Source organism: Ptychodera flava, chromosome 6 (genome assembly GCF_041260155.1).
Source record: "Ptychodera flava strain L36383 chromosome 6, AS_Pfla_20210202, whole genome shotgun sequence".
NCBI classification, from domain to species: domain Eukaryota; kingdom Metazoa; phylum Hemichordata; class Enteropneusta; family Ptychoderidae; genus Ptychodera; species Ptychodera flava.
Window position 1 is genome coordinate 25,184,623 of NC_091933.1, and position 24,378 is coordinate 25,209,000.

Genomic DNA, 24,378 nt, shown 5'->3' on the forward strand with positions numbered 1-24,378 from the left:
TACTTTGTGATTTTCCTTCTCAGTAATAAAGCATTGTCCTTGTCAATGTATGTTTGCATACCATATGTGTTTGTGATTATAAAATGCAGTGTTAATTTTGTCATCTTGCCCATCTGGTGCTTTTGAAATAGAGAGTTTTGAATTCAAGACAGTTGTGCTCTCCTATGGGATAATGCAGGCCAGTTTAGAGGGGTTCACCCTTTCACCCTATGCAGAGGTCCAACTTTGTCACAGAAAACAATGGAGTTGGGACAAACCATGGTGGCAAAAGGGGTTATAGACTATTTGTTACTCACCAGTTGGAAGTGTTGTTAGAGGTTCTTCCAGTGTTTCATCTAAGGCATCTAAATGGAAGGGACAAGATACCACAATTAATTGCTTTATATTGAAGGCGTTGTTACAAAAACTCAAATTGTTGATTTCAGGGTAATCCTATATCACCCTAACAACCAAAACCAGCTTTTTGTTTGATGACCTGTCTGAAACTCAGCTGTGTTAACTTTCTACTGTGGCAGTTAAGTAAACACTACTACAGAAGCAAGGGACTTGTCATACTATACACTGGGCAGGCAAATCACATCAATGCTATGACGGTCTTTGAAAAAAGAAATGACTTGGAAAGGTGTCTATACACAATACAGCTGAATTTCATATACCTGGTATTGACATTCGACCAACAGATCTGGACAAAAAAAAAAACACTGCCAAATGGTGGCTATTAACTTTCTAAAACCTCTTATGGCACACTAGCAACACCAAGTAAAATCATGTCCAAATTTCAAACAAAATATTTAACACTGCTGATCAAATAAAAAGCAGGCAACATTAATGAAAAGGTGTTCAAAAAGAAACTACTGACATCCTATTTTTTTATTGTAACACAGAACAAGTGTGACACTGCCATGCTATGGCCTGGTTTAATGTTTTAAGCCTTTGCTTGAAAAGTAAGGGCAGAAACCTTGACAGACAGACAGCAGTCTTGGAAAACAAAAACTTTTTTATGGGCAAAGATGTGACTCAACAAACCATTCTGCAACATCAACATTCAACCTTTTTTTCCTCAAATTCTGACCAACCTTGGTAATCCTCCATCCCACACAATCTGCTATACCATATCAATTCTACTACAAAAAGGTGAGGGCGCAGTAGAAGCAACAAAATAAATGAAAGAAGAGTAGATTTTTACATTAATGTAGCACGGATCTAAATTTCTAGTAAACATGTTCCACAATTCTCTATTTCTGAGGGAAGAATTTGCCTAAATGATATACTTCAGGATATGAATGTAGACACAGATATTAACTTTAATTTTACTGTGGAACACAGAAAGGGAAGCTTCTTCTTCAAAGTCAAATGCATTTGATTTCATGGATAGATTATGAGAGAATCATAATTTTCAAACTAAAAAAGGATATTCTGTCAATGATTTAAGAACAAATGCAAAAACAAATAAGAAAACAAGTTTTCTTGGACTGGAGACAAAGAGTTTGACAGCCATTAGTGTACATTCTTAGATTTGTCATAATTTGGTTCTAATTTTTACAGAACAGGCACAAATTCATTTGAGAAACAATGAAAATAGTAAAATTGTTTAACTTTCATCTGTAAGTTGTGTGTTGTGTTTGGCAGTGACTAGTCAGTTCAGTTATAACAATTATGCTGTTTGATTCTCTGACAAACCTTTTTTGTGCTGTCCAATATGGTTGTGTATATTTCCAAGTTGATCTGGTAGCTTGGTGAGTAACATACTATCCTGTGGCCGGTGCCCATCATTGTTCAATATCCTATCATCGATGTTTGAAAGTTGTTCTGCAAAAGCCAACAAAGGGAACCAGATTGGAACGCTGATTCAGTGAAACTCTTCATGTGAAAGTAGATGAAATGAAAGTTTGAGCAAAGGAGAGTTAAGAATGGAGAAAAAGCTCTAGGGTGATGCTTTTTTCTGGTTTCACTTCTCAGCTCACATGTTTTTGTAGTAGCTTTTGGATCAAGAATGTTTTTGTACTTTTTGTAGCAGTAATATTTGAAATGTTACATGTTAATGACCATTGGTGCTGAGTGGTAGTGCATATGTGAGACAAGACATGGGGACACTTTTCATCTACCTTGTAGTCTCCTTGCAAGTTCTTCACTCCTGTCATTTTTCTTCTCAGCTTCTTTGAGACGTGCTGAAATGTACAAACACTTTGAAGGTCACTAAACTCTGTATCTCGTGTCAAGAAAATCCACACAACATTGATCAACTGTGAACTTTGAATTAACCAACGTGGTCTTAAAAAAGTAAAACACATGATGACATGAATAGAGCAATTTCCAGACAATTTTATTTTACATTTGTTGTTTTTTTCAGTTTATATTAAAAATGTTATACTGATTGTTCTTTTACTCACCCCAGGTCTACCTTTCAGTAAACAATATACTCACCTGTCAAATCACCAATCGCATTTTCCACTTTCTCATCAATGTCTTTTTCTGTCTCGCTCAGTCGATCTAGCAAAACAGAGAGATTCAGGTTGAAAACTATGCACAAGGTCAGAGCAGCTGTGCTTGGCAGAACTTAAAGTGTAGTGCTGTGATAAAATTATACTGGCTCAAAATGTTTTTGTTTTCTCATAGTCCTTCATAATTCTACAGAGTTTCTCTAATATTCAAATCACCAAGTAGATTATACTTCAGAATTTCAAAAGTTATATTGTTCAAAATCAAGGCAACATAACGATAATGTGATTTCCTGACAAATAGAAAGCTTTATTGGTGTTAAAACATTTATGCAAAATAGAACACGTATTTCAGTTATCCTAGCATTAATTTTCTAAATTTAGTTGTCACAACTGCCACATTTTCCTTGTACAAGAAATGTCTGTCCTTCTGTTTCGCTATATTAAAGATACGTACTCATAAACATAATATGAATTGGTGTTATGAAATGCACCCATTTGTCTTGTGTAAGACACTGCTTCTCTGTGTAATGGGGTCCACCTTATCATCGAAAAAGATAGGGACTGAATAAAAATTAGGCTGTATCTTGGGTCATCTCTGGAGCTATCATGAAGTGAAACAGTGATTGCATATTGGAGTTTCGGTTTATGTAAAGTTGCCTACCTTCTAATGACTGAGCTTTGGCAATATTCTGGATAGCTTCAAGTCTGGCCTGATCCAGCTGTGCTTGTAAACTGTCAATTTTCACTTGTTTCTCTTGCAAAGATTCTTCTAATTTGGCTGTAACGTCAAATTATCATAGTATTGTACTTGACGAATATTACTAGTAATGGCTGTAAAGTTCAAGAGAGCTGATACGACCTTAGTGTGATATAGGACAGAAGGTTAAATGGTAAGTAGCTTTGGAGAATGATATTATAAAGTAAAAGGTAGTGATCTTCATAAATATTCACAAATGTAATACAAATCTGAATATGGCACAGCAAGCATCATGTCATTTAGACGAGCAGTTTCAATGACTCTGTCACCAAGAATAAAGAAAACGCAGACGTATAATGATGCTAAATTAATCCAAATTTGAACTAATAAAGTAAAGGATAAAGCCAGATAATACTACATGTAGGTGATGACAAAGCCAATATGAATGGAGCCGTTCCAGTGGTTGAAAGTTCACAGATCAGGTCATATAGAACAATGGTAGTATGACAAATCAAACTTTGATTTTACGGTAAAATACTATTCATACAACATCACCGATGACAGATTCCCTGAGACAGGATGGGCTTAGTACTGGTAACTACACTCTCATTGGTGTTGTACAAATAAAAACGATCAAATCAGAAAGCTAAGAGTTTTGCAGTGCTTTTACTGTATATTTGAAGAGACCTAGTAAATATGGTTGCCTTGCAGCTATGAACAGAACTAACCATGATACAGCAAAAGAAATAGCATGACTCAATTTTCTCCTAAGATTTTTGTCTTACCTTTGTACTGTTCACTGAGTGGGTCGATAGATACATGCGCATTGGGTAGACTATCAACAGAGGAAGACTCTTGGGGTTCCAAAACAGTCTCATTCGTATTTACATCTTCAACAACTTGCACTGAAGACAAAGAATCGATGAGGATATAGTTATGGACTCTGCAGCTGGCATGCTAACAGTATCAGTGAGATGTACGTGTTTCAGAAATCACTGAAGTTGGATAATCGTTTTATAATGATTGAAATTACTTTGTCTTTTACCCTAGAATAGCAGTAAGGAGTGCAAAATGAAGTTTGACTGCCAGAACAACAGAGAAGCACAAATGATAACTTCAAGCATCAACGACCATATTAGGCAAGACAGTCACATTGAAGGATAAAACCAACATCATCTGAAAAACCTCTTTATGATCTGCTGTCATCTTGTCATACTATGTTGATTCAGAAACTGAAAAAATTTCATGAACAGATGATGAGAATCTAATTTATACTCTTACCATATTTTAACATAAAAACATTTGACAAAGGAAACAGTAGCAAATTTTTGAGCAATTTTGCATTTAAATTTGAAGTTATTTTTCAACAGTACACTAGTTTAAGAATGACTCTTACGACAGTCTCATTTTCTTTCCTTTTGACAAAACTTACTTGTAACATCCTCTTGGCCATCACCGTCTGTCTTATCAAGAATACTCGTATCAGCACCATCTCCTTGCCCCTGAGATATGTCAATACTTGTATCTTTTACTGGCATCTCTGCTGTCTCTGACGTGTGAGACTGAAGGGAGTCTAGACGAGCTGAAAGAAGTTCAAAGGTCATTTTCTCAAAGTATTTACAGCTATAGGGAATGCTGCAAGTTAGACGATCTTACTCTACCTATTTCAGGAGAAATATTTATGATATAACTTTGCAAAAATCCAATATGGTGTCCATTTTTAAAGATGGCTGCCAAATCAACTTTCGGAAAAATGAAATCATTGATGATTTAGGAGATTATCATCTGAATTTAACAATATTGGTGGCTATGTCTATGTTTTTGACTATGGTGAGTCTATTTCTGATGTTTATTTTCATTTTTGTGGCATGTTTGTGTACATTGATACCATGTCTAATGTCAGAATATGGTTTTCTGGTATTTTTATTGATTCTAGCTTGTTAAAGAAGCCTTTTGTGTCCTTGACATATGTTGACTGTCTTTGGACTATTGTTTTATTGTTTTTATGAAATAGTCTAGAAATTCCGGGATTTGGTTTGTTAGCTGGAACAGCCACTTATAATAAGGCATCCGATAAAGATTGTTCCTTCCAGTTGGGTTTTGTGTATTTTGGCAGGCGATACCATTGCGGTGTGCATATTTTTTTGGTTGTGGGGTGAAATTTGCCCTGTCCATGATATTTTTGGTGCTCATGTTTTCAAGTTTTTCCCTTATGTCCACCATATGATTAATGTCGTCCTGTAGTGCTTTACAATCATAGTTTGTATTTTGAAGCTACCTTTTACTTTCTTTGATGTTATCTGTTTTATGCACAATTGTTATGCCTTTTCCTTTATCAAGGGCTTTATTGTCATTTGTTAGTTTTAGTTTGTTTTGTTTAGGATATGGATTCGCTTGGAAGTCCGTGGTTGCCATACAGCCGCCATCTTGGCTGACAAAATCAAAAAATATACTTTTAAAACCTGCAATAATAGTCTCAGGCACATGAAACATATAATTTGACAAAACATCATTTAAATGAACAATAAATTGTGTATTTTATGCCTTAAAAGTATATGGATTTGCATGCAAGCTATTTTGGAAAATGGCCGCTATATGGCCACCATCTTGGATGGACAAACTCACAAAATATACTTTTTAAGAACTGCAAAAACAGCTTCAAGCACATGAAAACATGTAATTTGACACAAAAACCACTTAATAATTGGTAATAAATTATGCTTTTATACCTAAAAATATTTGCTCCGCAGCCATATTGGAAATTGGCTGCCATATGGCTGCCATCTTGGATTTTCTGGTGACCATTGATGGTCCTGCAAAGTTTGAAGCTTGTACCGTATGAAATATTTTGCCAAAACACCACACTTATCTGCTTTTTTACTAAAAGCACACTGAGAGATAATTTTATCACATGGCACTTCATGATCTGATGGTACTATTATTTTCTGATACAAATGATACCCCTAAAGGTAAAGTATACAGACATTTTTGTGAGAATAGTCATCTATAGCAGGCATTTTTCACCATTTGCATCACTTTCTGCAAATCATAAATCCACATTGAGAGCTGATGAACTTGTCCCACAATGTACAATCCTACTTTCAGATAAAAAATCTTTGTGATCTTGCCTCACCTTTGGTAGCTTGAAGCTGCTCTTTGACAAAATCCCTGTCAGCCTGCAGGGACTCCACCTGGGCTGAAAGTGACTCCTCCTGCTTCTGGGTCTCTTCTAATTTGGTCTCAAGTTCCCTTCGCTGAGCCTCGGCCTGCTCCAGATCATCTTGGTATGTTTTCTCCTTCTCGTCCAATTTCACAGCCAGCTCCTGGAGTTCCTTGATGCTTTGGTTGTGCTTCTCGCAGAGTTTGTTGAGTTCTGTCTGTGTCTCTTCGTGAGATTCCTTCACGTGTGCGAGTTCATCTTCAGTATTGCTAAACGACCTCTGCAGGTTGGAAAGTTGTGCCATCCTTTCATTATCATTCTTTGTCTGTTTATTTTTTCAAACCATCTCATATCACTTGCTACAAATGCAAATTCTTCACAAAACACAAAATTTTAAAAAATTTTAAAGACATTTTGTGAATTTTTCATATATCTGTGAGAGGAAATTTGAAGTGGTGCTACTTTAGTTCTCCTTCTTACTCAAGGGAGAGTGAAATATTTTATGACTATAAACAAACTGATATGATAAAAATGATTACTGCAGTCATTTTGACTTGATAATGCATACCATCTTCGAGGTGTGTCATTGTTCAGAAAATCATACTCTAAAATTTCAATCAGAACCTTTTTTATAAATATCCTCGTCAGTCCCTAAGGTAACAAGGTAGTTTCTCAATATACTTGACCTATGCTGAGATGGATCAGAAACACTGCAGCTGCTTTGAGCTGAAGTACAGCAGATAGACATTTTTGAATTACCTCTAAATCAGAAAGTTTTCTAACAGCATCCAGCTTCTCTTGCAAAACTCTTCTCAGAGACTCTTTGGCAGTCGTTTCATATTTATGCTTGTCTTCTTGCAAGGCCACCAGTTCTTTTCGTATACTTTCCTCCGGCTGTGCCTAGATTTTCAAATTGAAAGCGAATGACAGGTTGATGAAGGAAAATTCGTAGAGTAATCATTTATCATGATATGGACAATGCTAATGCGGGTGTCTATCAAAGGCACTGATGAGGTGTGAAGTTGTGGATCTGCTCTTGCAGATTACACACGGTCTCTCTCAATGCTATTAACTAAAACAGTAAAACTTTTTTCAAACGTAAAGATATTGACCGAGGCTTCGTTTGTTTGATTTTCAACAAGCGTAAGCTTGTCTGTTATTAGCACTTTACATCAGATGATATGAAGATATGGATTTTTACAGTGTAACTTGATTTTTAACACAATAATAGATGGAAAGAAAAATAATCAGTCTGCGGCATTGTAACTATGCATCAAATTTGTGTACTCCACACTGAAATCTTTTGTTAATTGCTTTGGCAATTAACAGGTATCACCTACAAAAAAGGCAGATACTGTTTTTGACAGAAATTTGAACAATGTATAAAGTAAAAGTGCTGTTTCATCCAGGATATTACTGATTAGAAACAAAATAGCAATATAGATCATTACATTTTTAAGATTTGCTATCCATCAACAGTCACATCAGCTCTTGGTTAAAGTACATACAACAATTCATGAAATTTGACCTCATCTACTGCACTGTTCAATGATAAAATTAGCACAAAATCACATTTCAGTTTGAGCTGTATGTATAATATTGTGATTTGTAATTTTTAAACAAGTGATAGCCTTTTGTAGGGCCTGCAGGAAAGAGATAATATGTCCAGCGTATAATTCACAGTGATGAAGGAGTCGGAATTGTATCAAGCAGTGCTACACCTAGACAATGCTCATGTGTGGGGGAGACACACAGTTTGGGTGATGAGACAAACCTTTGAAAGTGACTGAAGTTGAGTTTCTAAGACTTCCAGCCTGGACAGCAGCCGATCTTCATTGATGAGGGCTTGCCAGCTGTTTTCTGAAGCTTCCTGAGTGTTGGCTACTATCCTCTGTAATGCTGCTAGTTTCTGTTCCAACATTTGTTCCCTATGTAGTGCTTCCTATCACGGCGGAGAAGAAAGAAAGACCCCAGATGTGAATAGATTAGCAATGGGAAGACCAGTCAATGCGTTGAACTTGCATATTGTTTTTCATCAACCATTGACCATCTATTGCAATATACTCCGCCAAGAGGAATTACCCCTATCCTCACAACAACATTGCTGCATAAAGGATACGTTCATCTCCATGGAAAACTTCATATTTCCATGACAGCATTCCAAATTACAAAGAAATTTGTAAATTCTGTAATACTGAATTGTTCAAAACCTGTAATTATTCATCCACTGTAAAATCAGCTCAGGTGATCCTGATTAAACTGTATATGAAGTAAGGTCACTTCTCACTTTTTGATCAGAGTACTCTATTAAGGTCAAAGGTCAGGAAAAAATGTTAAGCAATGTCAGGAGGCACCGGTATAAAGTCACTAGTTTAGTGAATGAATCAATAGAGATTGAGAGATCAAGAGATCGAGAGAGAGATCAAGAGAGATTGAGATTGAGATCGAGAGAGAAAGAGAGACTGTTTACTTACCTGTAAATAATGATTTAATTCATAGAGGTCCTGAGATTGCATGTTACAGCTACTACTGTATGCCATTAATGTATTCATTGGACTGTTGAAAAGTAGAAACATATGGAAAAAACTTGTTCAAATAACAAATTCCTGTTCAGTAAAAGAAAGCAGTATATGATTTTTATGGTTTTATGGTTATGGTTTTATGGATGATAGGCCTTTTTTCCTATTTATGAAATATTAAAATGGCTGAGTAAATGAGTAAGCAAGATACTGTCTATCAGATAAATGAAACACTGCCATATTACATATGATGAAGGAAAACCACTGGCTGATTCTCTCTCAGAGCAGTGCATAATATGGTGTAAAGATATCATAGATTCAATCAAAAACTCCATAAACTGCTGTTTCTAAAAGTTTTGTGTTGTACTCCTAAATTCACATTCAATATGCCAACAGTGTGTGTGTGTGTGTGTTATGACCAGTGTTACATCGTTGATCAGTGAAGTTTTATAGTCAAAACCACAATTCATTTGACGTCAACAGATTGCACATTGTAAACAACTGGTTGCCTCTTCATGATTAATTCTTTGAATTTGAACATACTTTAGGGAGAGACAGAAATTTCCTTGTTATCCAAAACAAAACAAAATATTATCAAAAGTTACAGCAACTGCCCCTCTATAATGTAACCAATACTTCCATTGGTAGCGGATCCTACGTACCTTAGATAACACAGTACATTGATTACATAAAACAGGAATTGGTCACCTGCTCCCTGACTTTGCAAATAAACACTGAAAGCCCCCAAGAGTTCCTCTTCAGGTTTAATAAAGAAGTAATGTTCCCAGTTCTAACTATCACAGACAAGTAAGCTATTGTTGGGAGTCGATTTGAATTTATATACTTAGATCAAAGTAAATGACACCCCTCAAGGTGACCGATTTGTGAAGAAACTAAAATACTTCCTGTGCCTGCAAGGAAGTCACAAAAAAACTGTCTTTTCCTGTCAAGCGATCTCACAACGTTATCAGCCTATCACTTCTTGCAGGCTGTCTATAAATAGTATGACACATATCATTTAGTACAGGGCTAGGAAATTTGTGATACACTGTGTTTAATTTTCTGCAACTGCTGCAAAATGAACCACACAATTTCATACTTTACAACTTTTTAGATACTGTATTTAAAAATCCTCTTCGGTACATACTAGCAGAAACCATTACAAAATGACAACTTAGTCCTTGGAGACTGCATTACAAGTTCATTCCTAAGGGGAGAACCATTTGATTTCTGGGGGGGGGATATGGAGGATTTTGAGAAAAAAAAATTTGTCACCAGGTGAGAGAGAAGAAAAAAAAATTGATCCTGTCATGGCCTGAGAAAAAAAAAATTGTCATAACAGACAGAAGAGAAAAAAAAAATTGTCACAATGCACCAGAAATAAGCAAAATTTGGAGACTTATTCTCATGTATTCTTTGCCGGCGCGCCGCCATAGGCGGCGCAAATGTTTTACCACAAGCAATTCTTATGTTTCTTTCCCCAGCACTTATGATATAAGCATGCACTACATAGGTCTACTTTACACCTCAGTACACTCAATGTTTTCCTTCCCTTTTCTGACCCAAGAAATCATATTGCAGGATTTCTGTTGCAATATCTCAATGGCATAGGCACTATCTAAAGGGGACTATTTGACTTCTGTAAATTGTGAAAATTTAAAACACAAGACAGGAGTCAATAAACTAGTATTAAAACCAATATATTATTTTCTTGATATAATTTGTTAGAAAGATGTACCTTGACAATGAAAAATTGAGGAACAACAAATATAATGAATACAATGTGTGAGCCTTGTTTTTCTGACCACAAACACCGGATCGCAAACATACCATATTCAGGCTTTTCATTAGAAGCTGGCAGCTGGAGAAATGACACCAGAAGGTCACAGATTTTACGTTCTTGTATATTCATTTGTCTTCAGTCTCTGGCAAACAGAACTGTTTTTCACAAATTGTATTGTCATTGTTTGGTTGTTGAATATTGTGACTCAAAAACTGATCATGCAAAAAATGTAAAAAATATCAGTGTTTAATGTCATTTTCAAACAGTTTTACCGAGTGCAAAATAAACTGAAACTCCTCTCAGATTGCACCATTAAACACATCAATTTCTCAAAATTTCCAATACGAGAGGGGAACCCCCCTCTCGTGCTCTCCCCCTTGGGGTATTCTAACAGTTTCACTTAGTAAACAAATTAAAAAACTCTCAGATTGCACCAGACTGCACCATTGCACACATCAATATCTTAAACATTTCCATGCAAGATAGGGGAAAGCCCCTGTGACACTTTCCCCCTAAGCCTCTCTCATGTTCTCTCCCCCTGTACTTTCAAATTCTGCCCGGTCAGATATCCTAGTGAAAACCCTGTCATAATATCCATCCAAATTAAACAATATACTATATGATTAGATACTGCGTGATCTTTTATATCTTTATTTTATTGTGACTTTGAATTTCATTTGATGTGTTCACCTTGTTTGAACCATCATGAGATAACTGATGATAGTCTAGCAGGGTACATCAGGATTTGATAGGTCTTTACTGTTGCTGTATTTTGTGAATTTTACAATTACATGTATTGGTATTTAACTTTTCTAAGTGGGGATCGGTCAAAATTTCAGAGTTAGAGAGGGAGGTTACTCAAATTCATCATGGTTGGCGAAGGGCGGGGGGGGGGGGGTCACTCGAAATTTCGGAGTTTCAGGCCGTATTTAAGGACGGGTCCCTTATATACAACGCATTACAAACTTGATGACCAATAAAAAAAAAAAAATTTGCACTGCTACTCCATTTGGAAAAAAAAATTGATGCAGGTCTGACAGTAGAAAAAAAAAATTGCTGTCACTCTGACAGGAAAAAAAAAATTGCTCCCATACCCTTTTCCTCCATACCCCCCCCAGAAATCAAATGGTTCTCCCCTAAGCTAGTTTATTTCAATCTAAACTGTTGCAAAATGTCTGCAAGAAGATTTCAGCTCAGCATTCACCAATTTTTTTTAAACTCTGACTATTTCTAATGATTTCTTTTCCATGTATTAACTCATTTTAATCTGATTCCTTTCCTGACTGTTGACACACATTTCAATTTTTGAGTTTAACTTTCCTATCTTTTATGGGAATAACACGCATGGAAAAATTCCACAAAGCAGATGGTTGATGCAAGAACATTAAGTACAACTTCAAGTTGATATAAGGAACTTTTCACGCTGTTTTCATTGAAGATGATTTCTCACAGGGTATTCATGGAAACACAGCATAACTTTTTGTGTGCAAGTTTCACTTCTCAAATTTAAAAATGATTTTAGAACAGTGACAATCTAAATTAACTAAGCTACAACTCGATACAGCTAGATGATCCTAAAATATAGACTTGATACTAATACTGCATGAATACTAATAGTTTGAAACCTTACCTTTTTGCTTCTTTTCCATCTGGGGTATAGAGCGTTAGTGTTGATATAATACAACCATGGGTTACTGCGACAAGAAAACAACACAAAACAAGATTATCACACTGTAAAAATGTTATCCCATAAGTACATTTATTGCTAATAATGTTGATGTGACAAATACATCTTTGGTTTGAATCTTCTGGTAAACATTGTATTGACTGCTGTTCAAGTGAGGCAACAAAGATTGATGGAGAAACGGTAAGAGTTCCCATCAAATTGCACTTTCTCAATGTGCACAGCCACCATGAATATAATGATTTATTGTCCCAAGTTCAAGTTCAAGATCATTTCAATGATAAAGGTTCAGTGCAGACAAGTGTGCTGACTTTATAGCTGATGATGGCTTGTACCAAGTTCAAAGATCATCTGGTATAGTAACTGTTTTGATCTGGCCAATTGAGAGGACACCCTTTGCAATATGTCAAGACAAGTCAAGGCATTCAAGAGAACTCTCTGATGAGCAGAGCACAGAAAACTGCAATTTCCCAGGAGCAAAAATATGTTTCTGTCAGTTGAATTTGTTTGAAAAGTAAATGAGTGCTGCTGTATTTTAGATATCAGCATTGCTATCAAAGACAAACAGCCTGCTTTCCATTCATATGTTTACATTTCAAGCAAATAAAATATAAAATACAGCCATGGTTGAAGCAATCTATTGATGCAAGAAAGTGGTGGAGGACTAAAATAATCTGTAATATAGCATTTCTTCAGCTTTTTTTCCTTAAAAATCATTGGTAACCCTTATCAGTAAGTTGCTGAGACACTAGGTGCACGCTTATAAAATTGGTGGTCTTTTACAGCTACTAGAAGAAATAACAGTGGTACGTCTTTCCTCAGAATAAATGTTGGAATATCTCTGTATGAGACAGATGTTACTCTGCCTATTTAGCTCTTTCTGAAAACACAGAAACATAGTGAGCATTGCACATTTTCCCATGGCACATCAGGATGATATGCTGCATCTACTTATACTTGTGTACCTTTGAATGTACTGCCATTGCAACAATACGTGTACCAGGAGTTTCAATTCTGAGGATGGTGAACCTTACATTTGCACAGAGTTCCTTACAAAATGGTCAATTACATGTAGCTGAGAACCATAGAATGCCCTTCTAATAAATCAAGAAACGGAGTCTGATATTGTTCATGAAAAAGTATGAGAATGCAAGACGACAGGATGGAGCACCTGCATTGTCAACTGCATCTGGTTGGTATACAACAGCGCCCTCCTTCGGTCAAATACTGTACACACTGAGCCTGTACAGGTTTCGGTCTCCCCAACAAGTGGAAGCAATGCTGGCACCCACTGAAGGTCCTTAAAATGATAAAAAAGACAAAGGAGGAACTCACCAACACCTCGCCGTGAGTTCTCCATCACGTCCACTCCAAACTGTATGATATCCCCAGAATTGATTTCACGGGCAGGGCTTTCCTCTGCTCCTTTGCTGAGCCTTTGATTATTAACAAATGTTCCATTACTGCTCTTGGTATCTTGGAGGTAGAACTGTGTGACAGAAAAATGGGAAACAGATTTATCATTAATTAAAGTTTCTTCCAAAGAAATCCTTGATAATACTTATCTGATCACTCAAGTTTCACAGCATGTACATGAGACTAATCAACACACATTGCTGTTGATGATGACCGACAGATTTGTTATTCAGTTATGACTTTGCTCTTCCCATTCTTGCTTGTTTTTTTTCCCCGATAGTTGACCAGTTATTTTTTTGATATGAGTATTACCTGGTTTGACGATACTCTGTGTAAATTGAACATTACAGTTTATGAAGAATGGTACCACATACTAAATGAGGTATCTAAATTGCGGTGTTTTGGAGCTGACAAAAATCTCTCCAAAACACAGTCAAAATGAGAGGTTAATATACTGTTTGTACTGAATGTACATGTGTCAACGTTCTACATACACAAAGGACAATATTCTGTGAAAAAGGAACATCTCGCTTTATACATGTGTGTAGATAAACTTTGACATCAAAGCTGAAAACGAGCCTCCTGTGTTTCTACAGTCACTGTATATGGAAATGAAAGTAGCAAAATTCTTTTCAACATGGGTACATGTACATGTATCTATGCCCTATCAGGCTTCCAACATGTTGAAAAAAATACTGAATAAACCAGTGTGTGCGGGTGATATAAATGGCTAACTTCCCCCTCGGCATCTGAATCAATCGAGTAAGTAGTTTCTAAGCTGGAAAAGGGATACAACGCCACTGTGTATTTTATGGGTAGAATTTTTTATGGGCAGAATTTATCAGGGTTGATCAAGTCTTGAATCTGAGTTAGTTTCTTTTAGTACTTCCCCTATACATGATAGTTGTGAGTCGAGTATGCCCACAGTTACCTCGTCAAAAACCACAAATAAACCGTGCTGCAGATAAATGATAATGCAGTCCCGCCAGAAACCCACAAACAAAACCACAAAGTTAATCTGCAGAAGCAACTTCACTCTTTAATAGTGGAATCTAAAGTCTCGCCAGAAGAGATACAACTCGACCACAGGAAAACAATTGGAGTCATATCTACAGACACATCACACACATTGTTGAAAGATTTAAAAGAGGGGACATTACAGGTATCTCATTCTGAAGATAGCTACTTTTATCAAATTCAGCTGCCAAATCAATACATGTGGGTTAGGGGAGAACCATTTGATTTCTGGGGGGGAGGGGTATGGAGGAAGAGGGTATGGGAGCAAATTTTTTTTTCCTGTCAGAGTGACAGCAATTTTTTTTTTCTACTGTCAGACCTGCATCAATTTTTTTTTTCCAAATGGAGTAGCAGTGCAAATTTTTTTTATCGGTCATCAAGTTTGTAATGCGTTGTATATAAGGGAGCCGTCATTATTTACGGCCTGAAACTCCGAAATTTCAAGTGACCCCCCCCCTTCGCCAACCCATGATGAATTTGAGTAACCTCCCTCTCTAACTCTGAAATTTGACCGATCCCCCACTTAGAAAAGTTAAATACCAATACATGTAATTGTAAAATTCACAAAATATCAACAGTAAGACCTATCAAATCCTGAAGTACCCTGCTAGACTATCATCAGTTATCTCATGATGGTTCAAAAAGGTGAACACATCAAAATGAAATTCAAAGTCACAATAAATAAGATATAAAAGATCACGCAGTATCTAATCATATAGTACATTGTTTAATTTGGATGGATATTATGACAGGGTTTTCACTAGGATATCTGACCGGGCAGAATTTGAAAGTACAGGGGGAGAACATGAGAGAGGCTTAGGGGGAAAGTGTCACAGGGGCTTTCTCCTATCTTGCATGGAAATGTTTAAGATATTGATGTGTGCAATGGTGCAGTCTGGTGCAATCTGTGAGTTTTTTTAATTTGTTTAATAAGTGAAACTGTTAGAATACCCCAAGGGGGAGAGCACGAGAGGGGGGGGGGGGGTTCCCCCTCTCGTATTGGAAATTTTGAGAAATTGATGTGTTTAATGGTGCAATCTGAGAGGAGTTTCAGTTTATTTTGCACTCAGTAAAACTGTTTGAAAATGACATTGAACACTGATATTTTTTACATTTTTTGCATGATCAGTTTTTGAGTCACAATATTCAACAACCAAACAATGACAATACAATTTGTGAAAAACAGTTCTGTTTGCCAGAGACTGAAGACAAATGAATATACAGGAACGTAAAATCTGTGACCTTCTTTTGTCATTTCTCCAGCTGCCAGCTTCTAATGAAAAGCCTGAATATGGTATGTTTGCGATCCGGTGTTTGTGGTCAGAAAAACAAGGCTCACACATTGTATTTCATTATATTTGTTCCTCAATTTTTCATTGTCTTGTGTTTTAAATTTTCACAATTTACAGAAGTCAAATAGTCCCCTTTAGATAGTGCCTATGCCATTGAGATATTGCAACAGAAATCCTGAAATATGATTTCTTGGGTCAGAAAAGGGAAGGAAAACATTGAGTGTACTGAGGTGTAAAGTAGACCTATGTAGTGCATGCTTATATCATAAGTGCTGGGAAAAGAAACATAAGAATTGCTTGTGGTAAAAACATTTGCGCCGCCTATGGCGGCGCGCTGGCAAAGAATACATGAGAATAAGGTTTCCAAATTATGCTTATTTCTGGTGCATTGTGACAATTTTTTTTTTCTCTTCTGTCTGTTATGACAATTTTTTTTTCTCAGGCCATGACAGGATCAATTTTTTTTTTCTTCTCTCTCACCTGGTGACAAATTTTTTTTTCTCAAAATCCTCCATATCCCCCCCAGAAATCAAATGGTTCTCCCCTTACCTTCAAATACCGGGTGATGACAATTTTTGACCTTGCATTACTTCTTGCATTTGGTCACAAATAGAAAACGATTTCCTTGCAGAGAAGGCATGATTTTCTCAGTTGGAGAATCAATTCAACATCGATCTACCACTTATCCATCATTGCACAAATACCATACCCATATGATGATCATTACTTTCAACATGTAATACCCTTGAATTTTCAGTATCACTGCAATGCCTGTATTTCAATATTACAGTTATGCCAGTTTTTTCTCAAAGTACCAAATTATCAGTATCTTTATTATGAAGCAAAGTAACAAATGAAGAATCCTTATACATTTCTGGGATGAAAGGTTCAGTGTTAAAATGTGCCGATGACAAAATTTTTAAGTTTAATATTAATGGCATAATAAGACCTCATAATATTTCCAGTTGGAATTTAAAATTTTTGTTGAAAAGTACGCAAACGAAGCAAGTAAATAATCAGCTTTGAGTCCATAGATTTGTAAATTACACATATCAGTGTGGTTTACTTGAGTAAATTACGATGTACAGTGATGAGTGTCTATCATTCTAATTCTATACAGGAACACACAGACTCATTTACATGTGTGTGTAAATGTACTTGGATGACAAGACACAAGGGCATTGCCTTCTGATGAGGTTATCAGAATCACTGACAAAGGACATGCTTTAGTCACAGCAACGGGTGCAGCCAACGAACAATGCACTTTTAAAAAGGTCCTTACTATGATAAGATATATTGTGCATGACAAATAATGTGAACTGACTAATTTTAAGTCAAGAGGGTAATTAATAAGCTGTTCATAATTTGCCCTCCCACAGAAAATTTTTCGACTTACCCTCCCACACTCAAACTTCATTTTTACCCACTCCCCACTTATTTTTGCCTGTTTCCCCTCCCCACTGTGAATTTTTGAAGCTCCCTCGCCCTGTAGCGAATAAAAACTTGCCAAATAACCCTGCCCTGGAAACAATTCCCCTCAAAAAGTTTTTTTCGCCAAGCCCTGTCCCCAGGAAAATCAACCGATATCCGCCCTGCCCTACAAAAAAACTAAAATTTGCTCCCCTACCACCTAAAAACATGTCCCCTACCCTAGCAAAATTAAAATTTCCCCTGCCCTCAAAAATTGCTCCCGGAATAGCTTTTTCGATGAATAGCTGCGTTGGCTGCACCTGCTTTAGTCACAGCAACGTTTGCTCCAAGGGAGCTGATGAAGATATCGTCGATGAATAAACTGCTCTTGAAAGTCTATCATCCAGGGATATCCGATATAATTATCATAAAACCCTTGGTAAGCTTTGATTTGAATCCAGCTACCTCTAGTAGTTGCATAAAACTCTCTGGTCTTCTTGAGGCAAGGTCAGTCACACTCACAGGGCAGCCATAAGAGTATATACTTCAACTACTTCAACCACACAACTCCACAGGACATGCTTCTCTAAGCATTGATGTTTGCAGACAAGGTAGATACTACCTATCTGCTCTACTGACTCCGATGAAAGATCATCATTGACAAGGGATGACACTGAGTTTTACATTTTTCATCTGCACTGAGGAAAAGTCATGAGGGGCCAAAGCAATCTGTGTGCATCATTCACTAATCAAACCTGCATGTACAATACAGCCAGACACATTTGGGTAAATAGCTGATATGTGTTGCATGCATAAATGTGAACTTATCACCTTGTAAACCAGACTGAAGAGAAGTAAAGTGTCAGCTTTTGGCTAAGTTATTGAACATATGCATTATTATGGACAGTAGCTGTAACTATTGATTTTTTTTTGCACTACTGTTTTCAATGTTAACAACAGTTTCTTACTCTACCCCTCTTTAATATTCTACTATGTTGGATGTAGGCTTGTAAACTCAGCCTACAAAAATTAATAAATTGCATTCTTATTGTGGACAAGTGTATATATATATATATATATATATATATATATATATATATATATATATATATATATATATATATATATATATATATATATATAGATATATACATATATATATATATATATATATATATATGTATATATATATATATATATATATATATATATATATATATATATATATATATATATATATATATATATATATATATATATATATTTCATATTTCAAAACACGTTTCTAGTTACATATTTACGGTTCCTTAAAACAACTCCTTTGAGAGAATAACCAGTGTAAATCTGAGGTCTCATTCGGGGAAGAAAAAAGGATAACAGGACGGCGCACATCAAACCAACTTGAACTGATCCGTTAGCTCAATTCGTAGAGAATCCGAACTGAATTCGGGGGATGTGGGTTCAAGTCCTACATGGGTCATTTTTTCAAGCCCCAAAAATTTGCTGTGCAGAGACACTCAGATGTCGTTGTGTGATTTTTCTAATTAGTTTATATATATATATATACACTTAGGGGAATACCCTAGAACAAGAGAACAAGAACTTGCAGTTGACAAACAAAACAGTGAAAAACTAACAAATAGTCTATCTACTGTTCTGTTATTATTTTGGTAACATTTCTCCCTTCCCATGAGAACACTGATGGAATTCCTATAAAGTTTGCTGGCATACACCGTTTTATAAATCCGTCATAATCACTGGAACAGAGATTTGTGATCAGACCTACATGTACCACTCGCTTTATTCTCAAGGTAAAAATAGCATCACATTCAGAGTATTTCTTTCTGAACAAAATGAAAATTACATGGATTATCACCATTTCAATGAATTTAATTTTTAATTAGATGGCGTTGGTCAATGTTGGTATTACATACAATCCATGGATAATACTGGATAGAGAGTTGTGATGGGTGTAGATGTAGTTTGTTATCCTATAGCTCAATGCATACTCAAACCTAATTAGCATACTTTACCTATGAGTAATGCAAAACTCAAACAGAATAAGGATCTTCAATATGAACATTTTATATTCTGCATAACACAAGGGTATATAGCTATACTGCAGCGGATATTACTATGTACAGGATATCTGGAATTACATGGAAAACATGCCCAATGAAAATAATTGGTAATTATCTTCACCATCACGTCTACCAGGAAGCGTATTTGGATTTCTGCATATTTACACACATGGCTGAGATAAAATATTAATTTACAACAATTCTACTACTCCACATTTTTTTCATGTTTTACAGCATAACATACATGTAAATCTGCTCCAAAAAAGTCATGAGCAATCAATATTTCTATTATTTTGCCAGCACCACTGCTAATTCTGTATATATATATATATATATATATATATATATATATATATATATATATATATATATATATATATATATATATATATATATATATATATATATATATATATCTATAATTTAGTGTTTCTGTCTACAATAAAAAATTTCCGTCCTGAACCATATTTGTTGAGTACAGGCCACAGGACCAACAGCAATATCCCGTTGTTCACTTTATTGAATGCAAGCAGTCACTCAGCACTTGGCTACTTCAAAGAGTGTTAAATCTCTGGAGACTAATTTCTACATGTAATTATGTAATGCCAGTTCTCAGAAGTTGAGGTTGAGTTTGTGGGGTTTCCTACTATTCATCATGCAATGTCCATTCCTTGAGCTTGCCAAGATGGAAACTCTTTTAGCAGTGGATGTATCAGTCGCACTGAACTGAATTTCATGTAGAATCAAGTAATGTGGTTCCCTAGGTAGAGGGATTAGCTCCGTGATTAAATATTGCTAGTATTTCCCAGGGTTGAGGTCATCTGGGCTCATCTTGATGTTGCATTTGACCATTGCATTTTATTACAATTCATGATCATTATATTATACGAGTACATGTATTGCTAGCAGTTGTGCATGAAAATAGTCTTGAGCTACATTACTCAAATGCCATGAAAAAAGGCTTTACCAGTGACAGTACTGGAATAACCTTCCCCTTTCTGTCAATATCACTTTGTTTACATTGGTTATAGCCACATAAAAACTGAGCAATGCTAACAATTTTTCTGTGCATGACTGATGACATACATTCGTACACATACAGAACTGAGTGACTAAACATATAGAATAGACACATTGACACTGCAAATCCACAGTATTTCTCTTTCTGTTTCCCATAGTTTGATAGGTATGTATGATAATATACCTGGGATAACATCCTGACCACAAGGGGCAAACAAAATATTGACTTTAAGGGTTTCTGTAAAATTACTCCATATTTTGGGGGGATTAAAAAGCCACATTACAAACAGTGATTGAACTTGGCAAGGGGCAAGTGACTTAACGGTTGCGGTAAAGGCTATTTTTGCACCAATTCTTTTCTCAGAGTTAATGTCAAGTTTCAAGCGTTAGAATCAAGATATTTAGTTCAAATTTTCAGGATAACTCCCTTAGTTAATACTTTCTCCGAAGAATATAAAAATTGTATATTTGTAGCCATGATTTTGAAATATGACACCAATCAATATTAAATTTTAATTTTTCATATTTTTTTATATCTTTGAATTTAATAATAAATTAATATTACCAAATTAGTTATCAATACGTTGACACTATTAATTGTAAGATTTGTACGGCAGGATTTGTAAATAAAATTTGTTTTTATGATTTTACAGTGGTTTACATATCAAAAAATTATTAAAAATTCTTTCAAATTTCAAAATGTGATTTTTCAAAAAGTACTTCAAATACAGGAAAATTGTGCCGTACAAATCTTATCTGTAACCTTGTTAATAGGCTGTAAAAATTCCATGTCCATATCTCATTTCAAAGGTTGGATTTAATTGGTATAAAATTATGTAGGAAAACTGTTATTCTGTCAAAATTGTTGAAAACAAGCCATATTTGCACCCCTCTTTGAAGTCAAAGAGCAGTCTTTTTGGTTAATCTCACTTTTGACACCTCTTTGACACTCAAAGAATCTAAAGATGCATTTATAATAGCAGTCACGCATTCTGAATGCAAGCACTGCCTTGTCAAACTTTCCTAAAAAACAGTAAAAAATGACTTTCCCTTTTCAAACATTTTTTAAAAGCTAGGGGACCTCTACCATAGTCAATACACTAAGGACTCCCCAACTTCCTCTTATTTGGTAAGTTTTTCAGAAGTTTCAATGGGCTATAACTCTGCAATGCTTATGACCCCAAATGTCTAGTTTTTTTTATTCCACAGAGAATGTTGACTTCTTTCATGTTTTAATAGTTTTATTGAAGTTTATAACTGACGCTCTAGCCTTTACCGCTGACTTAACTGTTGTGTACAAGCTCACACAAGGAGCTGTAACTTTGTGATGTATATTTTCCATGGTTGATAAGGGAGTCAGCATATTGCAGATATGGTCAATACTGAAAGTCCCATAATAAAAATTGAATAACTCTGGACAATGGTAGACGTAAGATTGATCAAGATGTAAATGATCATATTCTAATATGAATCTTTGTAGACATATGACCCAGGCTGTAGTCATTTCACTTATACCTGATGAATTTCATTTCCTTCGGGCCATTCAGTTTTACTATCGTAAATTTTACAACCGTTAAACTGACAAGGAATTCAGCCATAATAATAATTCAGTGGAACTAATGCCATAGATTTACTTCGCATAAAATCTTGACAGACTGTCTTTCAATCAATGATCAAGGAAATACACATTCAAACAACAGCACTATACTAGCCTCTCCAATATCCTATTTGTTCTCACATATTTTCAAGCAATAATTTATATCTTAAAATGTTTCACATGAAATAATGCCAAATCATTTTGGAGAACAAACAAACATCACCAAAATGTAATTATTGCTGGCGCAAATAAACTTGGAACACCGAAGTCCCTATATACATAGGAAAACCGTTGGGAATATCCCTATATCGCCAAGTAATCAGCCAACAGCGGTATCGCTAGTGCATCGGGTCATCTTACACTTTGTTTATCGAAAACACTGCGGGGTGCCCATGCTGTGTCTCATAGACAAAACGCCTTAGCAGAGGCCGTTCATTTTGCGTGAACGATGGTACAATAAAGAATTGACGTTTTGAGTAAAGTTACGTTGGTAAATTTCAATGACCAGGGAACCTACATCTGATTTTAGTCATATTGGCCCGAAACCAACTCGCCCGTTGTTTGAGATTACACGTTCGTTCGTACCGCGTTCCTTGTGTTAAAATTCACATCCCCCCTGCCGATATAGTCTGTAAATATTAATTATGGATGGTATAATCGAGACTGTCTATGATTTTATCAGTTGGAACAGAAATATTTCGATAGATTGACTAACATAACCAAAATTTTAAGCATTTTTCTTCAACTTTAAAAATAAGTCATCGCCTAGACATCGCCGTTTTCGTTGAAAATGCTCCATTTGGCATTAGTCGAATATGAACGCTCAGGTTTACCTTGGCCGTGTACTGCCTGAGAGGTGGCTACTTCTTCAGCTATTTTTTTCAGTTTCGGTAAAGATATCGCCAACTATTCCTTTCAATGCTCAGTGCAAGTCTGTTTACGTTTGCAGGAAAAATATATCGTTGGCTCGCCCAACAAATTGTCAATGAATTCGGGCGAGTTGGTATCGGGAATCTGGGTGGTTTGAAAAGGTACCCGTTTTGAAGCAAATGTAGGTTATCAACATCATTGATGATATGCCTTTTTTCTCACCGTGTTGTCTCATTTCTCTGTAATTTTTGGTGATAGCGATTTGAAAATAGTAATTTCTTGTCCGCTGACCGTGGCGATTGGATGTAGCTCTCAGAATTCGAAGTACGAAACGTCGACGTCACTGGCTGGGCTGCGGGCCATGCCGCGGGAGATCAGAAAATACATTTTCAAACTTTGGGTCAAACTAAGTTTACGTTCTCGATCGGATAACGTTGAGGTCAAAAAACAAACTTTGCCATAGCGATTAAAATCTGCAGCATTTCAGCGTTCTTTGCAATTGATGATATGATTGAAACATTTTTATTTAGCCTGTCCTTTTTCATCGTACGTTTCTTGAGAATAGTATGTACCCACTTCAATCGAATACCCCTATGAATAATGATATCATCTGTATGACGCACGCAATAAATGTAATTGAACTATGACTTTCTTGTGTCATGTCAAGGCCGAGACTCGGACACGGTTTACGTCGCCTTTGCCTCTGAGGAGAGGTTTTCAGAAACAAAGCCGAGAAAAGGTCTAGCTTTATCTACGGTTGAGTTTCTTCTTCAAAATCACGAAAGCCGTCGATGGCGACCGTAGAGGTTATGGCCGACAGTTGGATGCTTGTAACAGAGATTCCCCGCCACACCACGCCGTGCGCCAGCAGCAACAAGTCGGACCATCCACGCTCGCGCTTTATTTCAACTTGATAATCAGCTGATACACTGAAATTCTCCGAAAACCGAAACCTTGCCACTATTAGTTCTCACAGAATTTCGCTACGACATGTCGGATAAAAAAACGTCAAAGCCAGGAAGTTTTACCCAGCAACTCGCACGGCCGATAACGTACCGGTAACGTACGGTAGTACCATTGCATTGGTTATGTTCACAACCGTCTATTCCTCACTTAGAATACGCATCTACTTTACACCGGTCGACAAACCATAGATCCTCGAGAAACGAGGGTCTATGGACAAACCGGTTTCTTCGAAACGAAATTAGAAATTTAGCGACTTTGAATTTCACTCAAGGAAACACTGTCGCTTTGAATGGATATTGTCGAAGTACATGCTCGAGATATTACATCGCTCGATGGGCGTATTAAAAACGTGAATAAAGGTTCATGTACAACATATAAGAAAGAGACGCACATTGTAAACCTCAACGTAAGCTGATCACTTTATA

At 36.1% G+C, this 24,378-nt stretch overlaps 1 protein-coding gene across 2 annotated transcripts in view; it reads right to left on the reverse strand.

Annotated features, from left to right (window-relative positions):
- The window catches only part of LOC139135303 (sarcolemmal membrane-associated protein-like), an 88,687-nt gene that overhangs the window by 25,834 nt on the left and 38,475 nt on the right, over nucleotides 1–24,378 (reverse strand). For both annotated transcript variants that reach the window (XM_070702644.1, XM_070702643.1), the window contains exons 2-14: nucleotides 13,620–13,773; nucleotides 12,231–12,294; nucleotides 8,773–8,854; nucleotides 8,073–8,240; nucleotides 7,058–7,198; nucleotides 6,272–6,578; nucleotides 4,571–4,720; nucleotides 3,924–4,043; nucleotides 3,103–3,219; nucleotides 2,425–2,490; nucleotides 2,106–2,168; nucleotides 1,681–1,809; nucleotides 297–344 (exon numbers count right to left, since the gene is read on the reverse strand). In XM_070702644.1, the coding sequence (XP_070558745.1) occupies nucleotides 297–344; nucleotides 1,681–1,809; nucleotides 2,106–2,168; nucleotides 2,425–2,490; nucleotides 3,103–3,219; nucleotides 3,924–4,043; nucleotides 4,571–4,720; nucleotides 6,272–6,578; nucleotides 7,058–7,198; nucleotides 8,073–8,240; nucleotides 8,773–8,854; nucleotides 12,231–12,294; nucleotides 13,620–13,773 (1,609 nt within the window). The remainder of the gene's footprint in view (nucleotides 1–296; nucleotides 345–1,680; nucleotides 1,810–2,105; nucleotides 2,169–2,424; nucleotides 2,491–3,102; nucleotides 3,220–3,923; nucleotides 4,044–4,570; nucleotides 4,721–6,271; nucleotides 6,579–7,057; nucleotides 7,199–8,072; nucleotides 8,241–8,772; nucleotides 8,855–12,230; nucleotides 12,295–13,619; nucleotides 13,774–24,378) is intronic.